The sequence below is a fragment of the Spermophilus citellus genome, assembly GCF_964194105.1.
Source record: "Spermophilus citellus genome assembly, chromosome: 6".
NCBI classification, from domain to species: domain Eukaryota; kingdom Metazoa; phylum Chordata; class Mammalia; order Rodentia; family Sciuridae; genus Spermophilus; species Spermophilus citellus.
This window is the reverse complement of record NC_138187.1, coordinates 158,740,913-158,755,108: the sequence shown is the minus strand read 5'-3', so window position 1 is coordinate 158,755,108 and position 14,196 is coordinate 158,740,913. Positions and strand designations below refer to the sequence as shown.

The 14,196-nt window shown below is 35.8% G+C and overlaps 1 protein-coding gene across 3 annotated transcripts in view; it reads right to left on the bottom strand.

The window, feature by feature from the left end:
- RC3H1 (ring finger and CCCH-type domains 1) overlaps positions 1–14,196 on the bottom strand; it is an 81,480-nt gene that overhangs the window by 8,394 nt on the left and 58,890 nt on the right. For all 3 annotated transcript variants that reach the window (XM_081299713.1, XM_081299711.1, XM_081299712.1), the window contains exons 10-17: positions 11,680–11,961; positions 11,183–11,394; positions 8,747–9,114; positions 7,893–8,063; positions 3,191–3,343; positions 849–1,062; positions 387–477; positions 135–267 (exon numbers count right to left, since the gene is read on the bottom strand). In XM_081299713.1, coding sequence (XP_081155839.1) covers positions 135–267; positions 387–477; positions 849–1,062; positions 3,191–3,343; positions 7,893–8,063; positions 8,747–9,114; positions 11,183–11,394; positions 11,680–11,961 — 1,624 coding nt within the window. The remainder of the gene's footprint in view (positions 1–134; positions 268–386; positions 478–848; positions 1,063–3,190; positions 3,344–7,892; positions 8,064–8,746; positions 9,115–11,182; positions 11,395–11,679; positions 11,962–14,196) is intronic.

Sequence of the window (14,196 nt, the reverse complement as noted above, 5' to 3'; positions counted from 1 at the left end):
ACAGCTATATCAATCCTTAAGGAAAAGACCTTAAAGTTTTATGTTCATAATACCTCAAAAGTTCCTCCATTTAAAATCTGAGAATGCTGCAAAAATTGGAATGAAAAAGTATCTATATTTTCAGAGGCTAATACCTCTAATCCGCGTAGCTGAGTCTGCTGGCTAATCTGATGGTTCAGTTGCTGCAATTCTAGTCGTAGCTGTTCTCTCTCAGCAGATGGAAGGGGTTTTCCATGACTGGCTACTTCTGGCATGGATACTCGCTCCCTTTTGTGGGAAAAGCATGAAATAAATTTTAGTTTTATTTTATGAAAATGCTACTTACTGAGAAAACAAAATAAGTTGAAAATTTAAAGATCTGTACAAGTAAAAAGTATGATTCATACCTCTCACTGAAGTGTCCCTGAGAAGTTACATTTTGATGAGGTGAATATGGAGAACCTCCCCAGCCACCATGGGTTCCATATGGACTGTAATCTGTAAGTGAATGATTTATTGTAGTATGATGCAGATTTGATTCTTCCTCTAAAAGGTACAGACATATTCCCTATAAAGCTGTCTAAAAAGTCATCTACCAAAATGGTAAATAGGGTGTTGCTATTTGTTTCTTTCCCATAGAACCTTCAGTTTTTATATTTTTTCTTCTATTTAAATTATTACTATTTTGCTTTTTATTGGTGGATTACAGTTGTATATAATAGTTGGGTTCATTTTGATATAATCACATAAAAATTTGAAAATTACTGACTTAGAAAATTGTTGAAAGCACTGGCAGTAAACAGGGAAGAGGAGTTAAACTGGGAATCACGAATATTAATTTGGGTCAGCATACCTCTGAAGATTCTTACCAGAAATGTTAATAGATTTTGTGGGAGCTCCCTGAGGTGCCATAGCCTGCATTGGGCCAGCACCCTGATACAGCGTTTTGGAAGTTCGAGAGATGGCACCAAACCGAGATACTGTTGGTCGGTCTCCAAATGGGATGAGGTCATCATCACTGGTTTCTACTGCTCTTCTCTGAAGTTCCAATCGCTGGTCTCTCATTCCTTTACTTTCCACATTCTGATGAAAAAAGCAGAATAAGAAGTCTACCCCACACTTAGATCTCTAACATAATTTCTTCTTGTTCTGTAATAAGGTTAAATAAAGATCATGATGTTGGTACTAGGCAGTGAATCACAGGTGTACTACTGAGCTATATTCTCAGCCCTTTTCACTTACTTTGAGACAGGGTCTCTTGCTAAATTGCTAAAGCTGGCCTCAAACTTGCAATCCTCCTGCTTCAATCTCTTGAGTCACTGGGATTATAGGTGTGGACCATTATGCTTGGCTAGAGCATCATGCCCATATTGGTAAGACTGAAATCTTTAGTGTCTTATATAAAACACTGCCTTTTAGACCAATGACCACTCCTCATAGTCAAAAATATATTTTATATCATGACCAAGTATGCACACATACAAATATACTCTCACACAGATAGCTTTTGTGGTAGACTGAAATCAGGGCCTTAAACATACTAGTTAAATGCTCTACTAATGAGCTACACCATTAGCCCTTTTTATTTTTTTGAGACAGGGTCTCACTAAATTGCTGAGGCTGGCCTTAAACTTGCAATTCTCCTGCCTCAGGCTCCCTATAGTGGCCAGGATTTACAGGCATATGCCACAGCACCTGATAGAAACATGTATTTATCCACATATATATGATGTATAATGTTATACATACAAATTATATATATAGGGTGGTAGAGAGAGATTAATTCCTAGGTAATGTGTATACAGATTAGTGTGTCTGAGAAACACTGAGCTAGAATTTTTGCGTCTCTGTGGGAGATTTTCGATTACATCTAGACTACACCTAGATTGTGTTAAGAACATTTTCATTCTTGACTGATTTAGGGGAAATTAGCTTTATTTTGATAGCATATATGGTACTTTTTTTTTTAAGTCATAGTTGGACACAATACCTTTATTTATTTATCTATTTTTATGTGGTGCTGAGGATCAAAACCAGGGTTTCACATGTGCTGGGGGAGCACATGTGCTAGCTGAGCCACAACCCCACACCACATATGTACTTAAAAAAAATATTAAAATTTACTGGTAATACCTAAAATATCATATATAATAATATTAATATATGATATGTTATAATATAGTATGCATGTACTTTTAATGTAATAATCCTTTCAGAAAGTACACCATGTCCAAAACAAGGGTTCCTGTTTAACTCCACCTCCTCATCTTATTCCAGTGAAAAGGCTTATTTATGGCCTAAATGCAATGTTTCCTGAATCGTGCCACAGAAAAACACAAAGGCGCGCGCGCGCATGCGCACGCGCATGAGCTGGGGATTAAACCCAGGGCCTCACAAGTGCTAGGGAAGTACCACAGCACTGAACTATATAAACCCAACACCTAAAGGCTTATTTTTGCTTGTTCTCCTTTATAGCCCTATCTCTGTTTTTTGGAAGCTGTCATCTATTTGTGTTTATACTACAGACATTAAAACATTTATTTATAGTGCTACCAGTGTATAAGTGATTATCATCTTTGTTTTTTTTTTTTTTTTTTTTTTTTTTGCCCAGGGGTTGAACCCAGGACACTCTACCACCAAGCTAATCTCAACCATTACAGACTTTTAATTTTGAGACAGTCTTGCTAAGTTGCCCACGTTGGTTTCAAACTTGCAATGCTCCTGCCACAAACTCTGGAAAATTTCATTTCTTTAAAAAATAAAAAGGCAATTAAGATAAAACAGATAACTTAAGAATAATAAATTTCAATATCAGAGCTCACTTGAAACTAAATCAGCTTTAATTCTGACTCAAATAATACTCTTATTCACTAGATTCAACTTTGTTTTTTAGAGCTGTAAAAAAGTTTTATTTGGTGAAGCCCAAAATCTTAATTACATAAAATAATTTAGCTTGGGTTCTAAATAATTGGTGGGAAATTACCACCTGCGCAGAAATACAATAAATGTTCTTTTGTCTAGATAATAAATTTTTACTTTTACTTGAATGAAACAAAAGAACCATATAGTTTCAATGCAGTTCAACGGCAGAGAAGACTATCATCTGAAACTCTAAAGCAAAGCTCAATTATTTGTGTCTAGACTATAATGAGTAAAAATTTACTTGGCGTCTCTTGATTTGTATTAATTATGGCTTATCCATTACACATACCATCATTTCCACACTCCCTGCTGCCACAACATCTTTGGGTTTTGCATCTTTGGTTCCAATGTAGGAGCCGATGGTGTCACATGACCAAGGAGAGTATTGGCTATAATCATTTCCTTTGTATTTCCCAGCTACCTTCAATTCTTCATCCAAAAACTACAGATGAAGAAAAACAAACAAACAAACAAAACGAACAACAACGACAAAAAAAAAAAAAAAAAAAAAAAAACAGGAAATGGGTCTATGAGTAACGAGACAGAGAAAGCAAGGAATTTCTCAGAACATCAAGCTGAAGCAATAAAGTGTTTTACTTAAAAAAAAAATATTATTTTTTAGTTGTAGTTGAACACAATTACTTTATTTTTATGTAGTGCTGATGATCAAACCCAGGGCCCTGCACATGCTAGGCGAGCACTCCACTGCTGAGACACAACCCCAGCCTGTATATTTGACTTTTAAGTGTCAATTTTTATAGTTTATGAAACGAATAGCTTTAGTAAAGAATCGTGTTTTTAGCCATCACACTTTGTTATTGAGAGGTCAAAAAGAAGTATCTCAGTTTCCTACAAGGAATCAAGCCAGGATTTTACAGGTTTGCCCATCCTTTTCTTCATTACATTAGATGAAATCAACATTTAAGCAAATATGTATTAAGGCATGATTTTCCTAGACCCCCCTCAATGCTGCCTTTAATAACAGATAAACAAAAACATTAAATACAGTTTAAAGCGCAGTGGGTGATGATGTAACAATTCGTGTTTTTTTTTAATATTTATTTTTTAGTTGTAACTGGACACATTATCTTATTTATTTTATTTTTATGTGGTGCTGAGGATCGAACCCAGGGCCTCGAACATGCTAGACGAGAGATCTACCACTGAGCCATAATCCCAGCCCCAGATGTACCAATTCTTTATTAAAATCTCTTTAACAGCAATAATTCCTATCTTGAATAAATTCTGGTCCATAGGATGATTCAAGGATGTAAAAAGGATAATATGCATAATTTTTATCTTCTTAATGTAAGTTCTGCAATTATCTAGTAAGAGAATAGCTATTGTTATATTCACTTTTACATAATATTTGGCATTTTCAAAGTGGTTTCCTGTACACTGTCTCATAAATTCTTCAAGTTCAATAGAGAAAAATGTAGATACAATCTAATCAAAGCTAAACCACAACAGAACAAGAACTAGAACTTTAACATTGCTTTCACTTTATCACAAGAATATGCAGATCTACTGTTATCTATGGGCTGCTGGTACACTTGAGAGGATCTAAGTCTTATACTTAAGGATCTCTTCTGAGTCATAAGTATAGCCTTCTGCACTGAGCAAGGCTATGTGCTCATCAATACTCACTTCAACCACAATTTCTGTTTCTGTTGTTAAAAACACCTTTCCTTTTGATTGCCCTACCACTTTTGAAAAATTTCATCTCCTTTATATTTCCCCTTCATCTTCAAACTTCATGTATAACAGCTAGCTTTTAAAACATACTATCTACTAAAAAGCACACCCTTTTCACCCCAAATATAATGTGCTATGCAGCTGTTAAAGGAATTGGATAAATTTATATATAAACATACAGAGTAACTAGTTAAGTAAAAATAAACTGTAAGCAAAAAAATTGCAAAACACAGGCATAAAATCTCAAAATGTATGATCAAATCATCCTAGTAGAAAATAATGTTAGTATAGGAATACAAAGAAAATGAAATACATAACAAATTAACAGTAGCTACAGAAAACAGGATTTTGGAAAATTATTTCTATGTTATGTATTTCTATAATGTTTGAATTTAGTACAACTATATGTAAGCTGTTCATAATAAAAATTGAAGCTTAAATATGTAGAGTTTTCTATGTCCTAAGATAGTTCTATATAAAGTTCTTTAACAACGAGGCATTATTGTTAATTTTAATGAAAATTAAAATATAAAATAAAGTTATTATTTACCAAATGTCCACTATGTGCTGTCTTTCAAAAAACATATATAACTATAAGCTTAAGTACTACGTATAAAACAACAAAACAAAACAAACAAATAAGATCAACAAAGCAAAAAGTTGGCTTTGTTTCACAAATAAAATGAACAAATCCATAGCAAGACCAACCAAGAAAAAAATATACCAACAGCAGAAGTGGAAAAATAAGTATCACTACAGATCAGATAAACATTAAAAAGATGCAAGACAACATTCATTCACAATAACTATTAGCACTGTTTTGTAGAAATACAAAGAAGGTAAAATCCAAAGTTATGGTTTACTGTCCTATGGTACACTAATTAGTTTTTGGTATTGTTTCAGTAGTGGGGACTGAACCCAGAGACACTCTACCACAGAGCTACCTCCCTGGCCCATTTTGAAAAAATGGGGTCTTCCCTAGGTTGCCAAGGATGGTCCTGACTTTGAGATCCTCTTGCCTCAGCCTCCCTGGCTGCTGGGATTTCAGGTTTATACTACCATGCCTACTACATTAACCAGCTTTTGGTTTGTTTGTTTGTTTTAAGCAACTTTATTTTAGGGTTCTTGTTTTTTTCCAACTTTGACTACCTGTATTGCTTTTTTTTTTTCCTTTATTACCATCCTGTTAATTTTCTCATTACTAAGTTAAACACAAAAATTGTAAAACAATAAATGGAAACTTAATCTGATAAAGATCTTCTACCAAAAAACCTAGAGCAAACATAATAATAGTGAATTACTAAAAGCTTTACCTACTCAAAAATTACCAATGAGTAAAGAATACCGGCTATTATACTTCTATGCAACATTATTCTGGAGTATAAACAAGAGACAAAAGGAATACAAAAGAAACAGCTGGTAATTATTCAGAGGACATGACTATGTGCTCAGAAAACCCAAAAGAACCCATTAACAAATATTAGAATTAGTCAGGAAATTTAGCCTGCTAAAGAGCAGAATACACAAAAGTCTACTTAATTTCTCTATGTTAAAAACATTAGTTAGTGCTGAGGGTGTGGCTCAGTGGTAGGGCACTTGCAAGACTCTCCATTGGATCATGGGGCGCGGGTGGGGGGTGGGGAATCACTTGTACAAATGGAGAGAAATATCATGTTCATGGAAACTTGATTTCTAAAGATGTCACTTCTTTCAAAATTGATCTAAAACAACACTATTCTATAAATATATTTTACTCAAATACATAGTTTTAAATTTCTAGTAGACACATTAAAAAATAATAATTTAAAAAACAGTGAAATTAAATTTTTTTGGGTGGTATTGGAAAACAAACCCACAGACTTGAACACACTAGACAAGAGCTCCACCAGTTAAAATTAATCTTAAAAAAAAAAAAATTATCGAGGGGGCGGGGTACAGGGAATTAAACCCAGAGGTGCTTGACCATATCCCCAGCCCCTATTGCCTTTTAATTTGAAATGGGTCTCACCAAGTTGCTAAGACTAAGCCTTGAACTGCATCATTTTTCCCATTTGCTAGATGCCACTGCATCCATCAAAATTAATCTTAAAAATGCATTTCACAGCTGGGCGTGGTGGCACATGCCTGTAATCCCAGAGGCTCGGGAGGCTGAGGCCCTAAGAAACTCAGTGAGACCCTGTCTCTAAATACAATACAGAAAGGGCTGGGTATATGCCTCAGTGGTTAAGTGCCGGTGAGTTCAATCTTCGGTACAAAAAAAAAAAAAGAGACAGGCATTTCACTTAACCCAATATATCCAGATAGTAAAAAATAAAATATTTTTTTTGGTACTAAAAAATGTGCTTATAGCACATTTCATTTTGGATGAGTCTCCTCCTGCCTCTTTTTCTTGGCAGCTCTGGGGATTTAACCCAGGGCCTTAAGTGGTAGGCAAGCACTCTACCGCTGATGTATACCTCCAGCCCCTGGATTAGCTACCACATGTTCCAGCACAACTTCAGAGATTCAATGAATCTTAATCAAAACTGAAGCAAATATTTTTGTGAAATTATGTAAATTCCCCCCGACTCCCCAGTACTGGGAATTGAACCCAGGGGCACTTTATCACTGAATATACAATCCCAAGCCCTTTTTATTTTACAAAGGGTCTCATCAAGTTGCTTGGGACCTTCCTGCCTCAGCCTCCTGGGCCAATGGATTACAGGTGTGCATGCTGCAACTGGCTAACATGATAAATAAAACTACATTAAAGGAATGTGGCTGGAGGTGGTAAGGGTGGCCAATACATGGTATTGGTGTAAGACAATCAGATCAATGGTCACCTCATTATAACAAGGTAACTGCAGGACAAGGAGGAAAGGATGCTCATTTCATTAAATGGTACAGGATAAATGAGATACCCTTAGAGAGAGAGACACACACACACCACACACACACAAAAGGATCATGTCTCCAACACAGTTTATATAAAAAAAATTGATTCTAAGGGCTGGGGTTGTAGTCAGTGGTTGAATGCTTGCCTTGCATGCATGAGGCACTGGGTTCAATCCTCAGCACCACATAAAAACATAAATAAATAAAACAAAGATTAAAAAAGAAAAAAAAATGGATTCTAGATGGATTATACATCTAAGTATAAAATAAAATAATCTTTAGAAGAAAACAGCAAATACCTCGATAACTCTAGGAATAGGTAGATAACCTTGGGAATATATAAAGATTATTTAAACAGGACACACACATGCACACAAACTGATAAAGGAAAAATTAATAAAAAACTAAAAAGATGTGCTTACTTCCTCTTGATGGAATGTGGGAGGCAATGTTGGTGAAGGTGCAAAAGGAGGTGGAGAGATAACCTTTCTTTCCTCCAGTTGAGCCATAATTTCCTTTCGTCGGCGATGTAGCTCATCTAGACTAGGATGGGGCTGGGGAGGAGGAGGAGGAAGCCGGCTATATGGAGGCTCCTGAAAATGGAAAGAGAAGTTAAAATTGACAGAGAATTTCAGAACACATCAGTATTTAGTATATATTTAAAATTAGAAGCAGCCTGTATACACACTGTAAAATTCAGAAATACTGACTTAAACTAAAGAAAAAGAAATGCACTAAAATGCTCAAGGTTTCCCAAAAGCTAAATTTAGGTTTGTTTTTCTTGGCCAGAGACCATCATTTCCTAATAGAATCAAAATACTCATTCATTCATTCATTCATTCATTCATGGTACTGGAGATTGAACCTAAGGCCTTGCTTGCTCTAGGCAAGCACTCTTAACACTGAGCTACATTTTCTAGTTTTAAGTTTTATCTTGACACAGAGTCAAACTAAGTTGCCTAGGTTGTACTCAAACTTTCAATCCTTCTGCCTCAGCCTTCTGAGCAACTGGGATTACAGGTATATACCTTCATGCCATTCAGGAATTATTAAGACCATCTAAATTCACAAACTAAGAATCATTAGTTGGGAGACCTCCCATTAATTCTTAAAAAAAAAAAACCCTACTTGAATTATGAAAATAATTTTTAAAAGGAAAGAAACTTTCTTATATAAAATAAGTGATCAAATTCTATCAGCATAGCCAAGAAATTAATGAATCACTGCCAAAAATAAACTAAGTCTATGTAATGAGAAAAAAAAAAATACACCATACTCTGGGATACGAAGGTCTGATCTGAGTAGGATGAGGGGCTACTGGATAGTAACCCTCCACTTGCTGGTATCTTTCTCTGGACTCTGGTACATATGATGGTACTGCAGCAGGTGGAATCTCAATGGGTATAGGGCTTTCTCGGAAAATTTCCTCTCTTGTATAAGACTGAGCAGGGTACACTCGATGGCCATCATAGTGAGGTGGGTACATAGGTGGGTACTGTTGTGGCTGTGCGCCATACTGAGAGTTCATAACACGATCTTGGAGGTAGGGTGGATAAGGATCCAAGTAGGGAGGACCAGGTTCAGGAGCAGATGGTGGAGGTCGAACAAAGCGGGATACACATGGTGGTGGGGTATAGTACATACCTGTATAATACAAAGAAAAGGAACCAAAGGCAACAATTTGCCAAACTATTTTCATTCATACACAAACACATATTTTAAATACTGAAACACTGAAGCATTAATAATTCACTTATTTCTTCAGAAGTTTTCCCTCCTAATTACATTGTTAGGTCAGCTTTATGAGAATATGAAGCTAAAATTATCCTTAGGCCTAGCATGTGTGAGACCCTGGGTTTGATTCCTAGTACAAACAGCCCATGAACCCATAGCCACACAATTTAAATGTCACTGAAAAAAAAAACTAAGCTATTTATAATCTACAACAGTTGGGATAAAGCTGCAGTAGTAGGTTTCAATTTCATTGTAGCAGTTAGAACAGAAGTTTTCCACTTCTGTATTTTCTTTCTTTTTTTTTTTTTTTTAAGAGAGAGAATTTTTTTTTAATATTTATTTTTTAGTTCTCGGCGGACACAACATCTTTGTTGGTATGTGGTGCTGAGGATCGAACCCGGGCCGCACGCATGCCAGGCAAGCGCACTACCACTTGAGCCACATCGCCAGCCCCCACTTCTGTATTTTCATTGTAAAAGATTCAATAAGCATCTAGTTCTGGGACTTATCTGCTTCCATAGTTCATGGATATCGTGGGCATTAAACTCCTGCACTAAGCCTCTTTCTGCTTAATATAGCTAGAATGACTTCTGTAATCTACAACTGGGTCCTGACTAGTACCAGTATATTTAAAGTTACACATTAGCCAGCTCAATAAAAATAACTAGATTTTTCCTGGTCAAAAGAAAGATATCAATCAAGTTTTGTCATTTTTTTTTTTGTTAATAATGTCATATCAATTAAAAATTATTCTCTTGAATGTACAGGAGGTGACATTTCTGATTCAAAATTAAAAGCCTTGAGAAAAGGAAACAAAAGACATCTTTATTGCCTATTTATTTCTTTGGTACTGGGGATTGAGCCCAGGGTTGTTTTACCTATGGGCTATATCTCCAGAATTTTTTGTTTTTTTAAATTTTCAGACAGGATCTCACTAAGTTGCTTAGGGCCTTGCTGAAGTGCTGAGGCTGGTCTCGAACTTGTGATCTCCTGTCTCAAGATTCCCAAGCTGCTGGGATTACAGGTATGCATACCAGGCCTCCATTTAACAAATAATAGCATTTCATTCTGTTGTATCTCTGACAGAGATACAACACTTCAATTTTAAAATCTTTCAGCCTTTTATAATGTACTATAAATATTAAACCTTAGTCATCCCCTTTCTTCTCCATACCTTTACCTTTTTTGGTGGGGAGGGTACTGGGGCTGAACCCAGGAGTACTCTACCACAAATTATATCTCCAAACCTTTTTATTTTATTTTTTTAGTTGTTGATGGACATTATTTTATTTTTATTCATTTATTGATATGTGGTGCTGAACATCAAACCCAGTGCCTCACACATGTGAGGCAAGCATTCTACCACTGAGCTACAACCCCAGACCCCTTTTTATTTTAAGTTGTCCAGGCTGGCCACAAACGGGTGATCCTCCTAACTCAGCCGCCCAAGTCATTGGTATTATAGGAGCGCACCACCATGCCTAGAGGATTAACAGTTTTCTAACTCTTCCATGACTCTAGACTCTTTCTAACCCATTCATAAATTTTTCTTTCCATTCCTAATACCTCTATTTGAAGCATTTTTTTCATGGGTTTTTCTGACTCAAGTTCTCAATGATGTCCTTTTTGGTCAGCTTCTCTCTCACACACACACACACACACACACACACATATACACACACTAATCATACATATAAGTAGTTTTTTATTCTTTACTATTGATTATATACAATAAATTCCAAAAGAATCAATGTTAGTTTTTCATATATATATATTTTATAGGTCCAGAAAAATACAGATAACTGTGCATAGTTACTAAGGTAGTTTATTTAGTTGACCATAAAAATCTCAATTTTTTCCCAAAGTAAAACCACAATTACTTGTTTTAAGGAAGCCACTATGTAAATCATCACTCTTACCCTGCCTAGTTTTCTTAACTCCTAAGACAAGTGAGTGATATAAATGAAATATCCATTACCCTGCTGATAAGGTGCTGGTTCAAAGGGTGGGGCAGCTCCTCGAGGATCCTGATAATAAACATCTGCTTGTGCTGGATATAACTGAGAACCTCGTGGTACCATCTGAAGTGGTTTGGTGACAGGCATGGGAGGCAGATCTGCCGGCCCCCTTGGAGGTACAGGATGTGGATTCACAGGTAAGGCAGAAATACTCTTAGGGACAGATTCTAGCCTAAGGGAATAAGATTATACAATCTAAGATTTAGATCTCTAAGATACTTCTAATGTACATAAATTGTTCAATGTAAAAACAAGATGGCCACAATTTGATAAACTGGTTTATTCTAATAGTCATTTCCTCTACCAAATTTGCAAATTTTATCATTTTCACACCTATGCTACTTCTTAAAAACTACTAGAATAAAGAAAGAAAACGTTTTCTTTAACTAAAACATTAATCTTTCCTTCTTCTTCTGCTTTACATTTAAAAGGAAGAAACTGAGGAAAAATGACGTACAGGTCAGGAGGGGATCCTGGAGCACTACTGCTCAGATGATCTATTTTCCCTGGTTTCAGACTAGAATCATAGCTGGGATCTGTCCCCCGTGGAATCAGTTGTGTTACTGTATTTCCTGCTGGCACAATTCCATTTGGCAGAGCAGGGGGTTTTCTGCTAGGTAGATCCACTGCACCTTCTTCTGGAAGGATGGCTGCAGAAGGCAGGCCCACCTCATTCAACTGACCCAAAGAGGCACTCAGAGGTCTTCTGGGAACTAGACGTTTGTTCATTTTACGAAATCTATAACAAAAAGCAAAGGTACAACCAAAAAAAAAAAAAAAAAAAATATATATATATATATATATATATATCAAGGCAAAACTAAGAACAAAATGCATTTGAAAATATTTTTTCTTTCTTTCTTTTTTATTTTGGTACCAGGGACTGAACTCAGGGGCACTTAACCAGTAAGCTACATCCTCAGCCTTATTTTTTATTTCTTTTAGAGACAGGGTCTCACTGAGTTGCTTAGCACCTCGCTGTTGCTGAGGCTGGCTTTGAACTCACGATCCTCCTGTTTCAGCCTCCTCAGCTGTTGGGATTACAGGTGTGAGCCACAGCGCCCGGCTTAAAAATCTTATATTCTAATGTGAGAGACTGAGGTAGGAAAATGGTTAGTTCCAGGCCAGCCTGAGCAACTTAACAAAATAAAAAATGAAAAAAGCTGAGGATGTAGCAGAGTGGTAGACAGGAAACACTGGGTTCAATCTCTAGTACCAAAAATGTGCGTGTGTGTGTGTGTGTGTGTGTGTTTGCCCTTAGAAATTCTCTCTTGAAAACACTGGCTCTCTATCAACTCAAGAACTGTGTGTATACATATTTGCTATAAAATCTTAGGTAACAAAACACACTGATAGAGCACAAAATTCCTTCTAATGAACTCATCAGCATTTTACCATTATAAGTCAGTTTATTAAGACTTTTACTATTTGTTGAGATTTCTATTTCCAAAACTTACTGGTAAAAAGATCTTGAGAAGACAGTTTAAAACATTTTACTTCAGCTTTTCCTCAAATTTATTCTTGAGATACAGTAAGCCTATATTAAAAATTAAGAATAAAACAGGGCTAAAGGGGTAGCTTAAGTGATAGAGTACATCCTGAGTTCAATATCTAGCACCAAAAAACAAAAACAGAACCAATGCGCATTGTGAAAAAATAATAATTTACAACATTAAAACATCTGAATAACTGAAAATGTTGACTTTTATCAGAAGTGCTACAGAGATGCTGATGCTATTTGTGCCTACATAAAACTGAAATTATTTTATTTATTTATTTATTTTGAGAGGAGAGAGAGTGAGTGTTTATTTTTTTAATTTATTTTTTAGTTCTTGGCGGACACAACATCTTTTGTTTGTATGTGGTGCTGAGGATCGAACCCGGGCCACACACACGCCAGGCAAGCACGCTACCGCTTGAGCCACACCCCCAGCTGAAATTATTTTAAAAGTAGGTTAATGTAAACAATACAAAATAATGGCTTAATTAAATAGTGGCCAATAATTTAAGCCACTATTTTGTATTGTTTACATTAACCTACTTTTAAAATATCATAGTTAAAAAAAAAAAAAAAACCAAGGGCACAGAAAAACTTTTTTTAAAATACTGGGGATTGAACCCAGGGCACTTTACCACTGAGCTACATATCAAGCTCTTTTCTTTTTTATTTTGAGACAAGGTCTGAATTGGTTGCCCAGAGTGGTCTCTAGGAAGAAGTAACTACCATTTAGAATTTGAAATAGCATCATACACATTTTTTGCCCTATACACCAAGCTTAGTATTCACATTCCTATGTGTATAACATTATTATTTACAAAACCAGGGTCATATATTAGTCATTATTTTTGCATTTAATCTTGGATATTCCTTTATGATACAGTTAATTTTAGGGGTTTTGGCTATTAAATCAATGTTGTAGCTGATAATTATGTACATGAACTTGCATCCTAATGTGAGTAATCAAACACAGAACTGCTAGGCCAAAGAGTATACATGTTGGGATAGTGATACACCTCAGTTTAAAATACCTCTGGGTTCAATAGCCAATACCAATAAATAAATTTAAAAAACTGAATAGCTTTAATTTGCAGTTCTTCAATAAATAGTGAGGCTAAATACAGTTTACACATCCAGTGGCCATTGATTCTGTGAATCATCTATTCATTATGGATTGGTTACGGGTTGAGTGTACTCTCCAAGGGTGTTAAAGTTTGGTCCCAATGGTGGCAATGCTGGATGGTGGTGAAAGCTTTAAGGAGAAGGTAATTAGGTCATAGGGACACTGCCCTTGCAAGTTATTACCGCTGGTCTTGTGGAATGGATCAATTTTCACAAGAGTGAATTGTTATCAAGTAAAATCACCCCATGAACTTGGCTGTTTTTGCTTTCTCACTATGACACAACTGGGGAGGTCCTCATAAAAAAACCTGCTCTAAGCTGTTTGAACCTCCAGCCATCAGAATCATGAGCCAA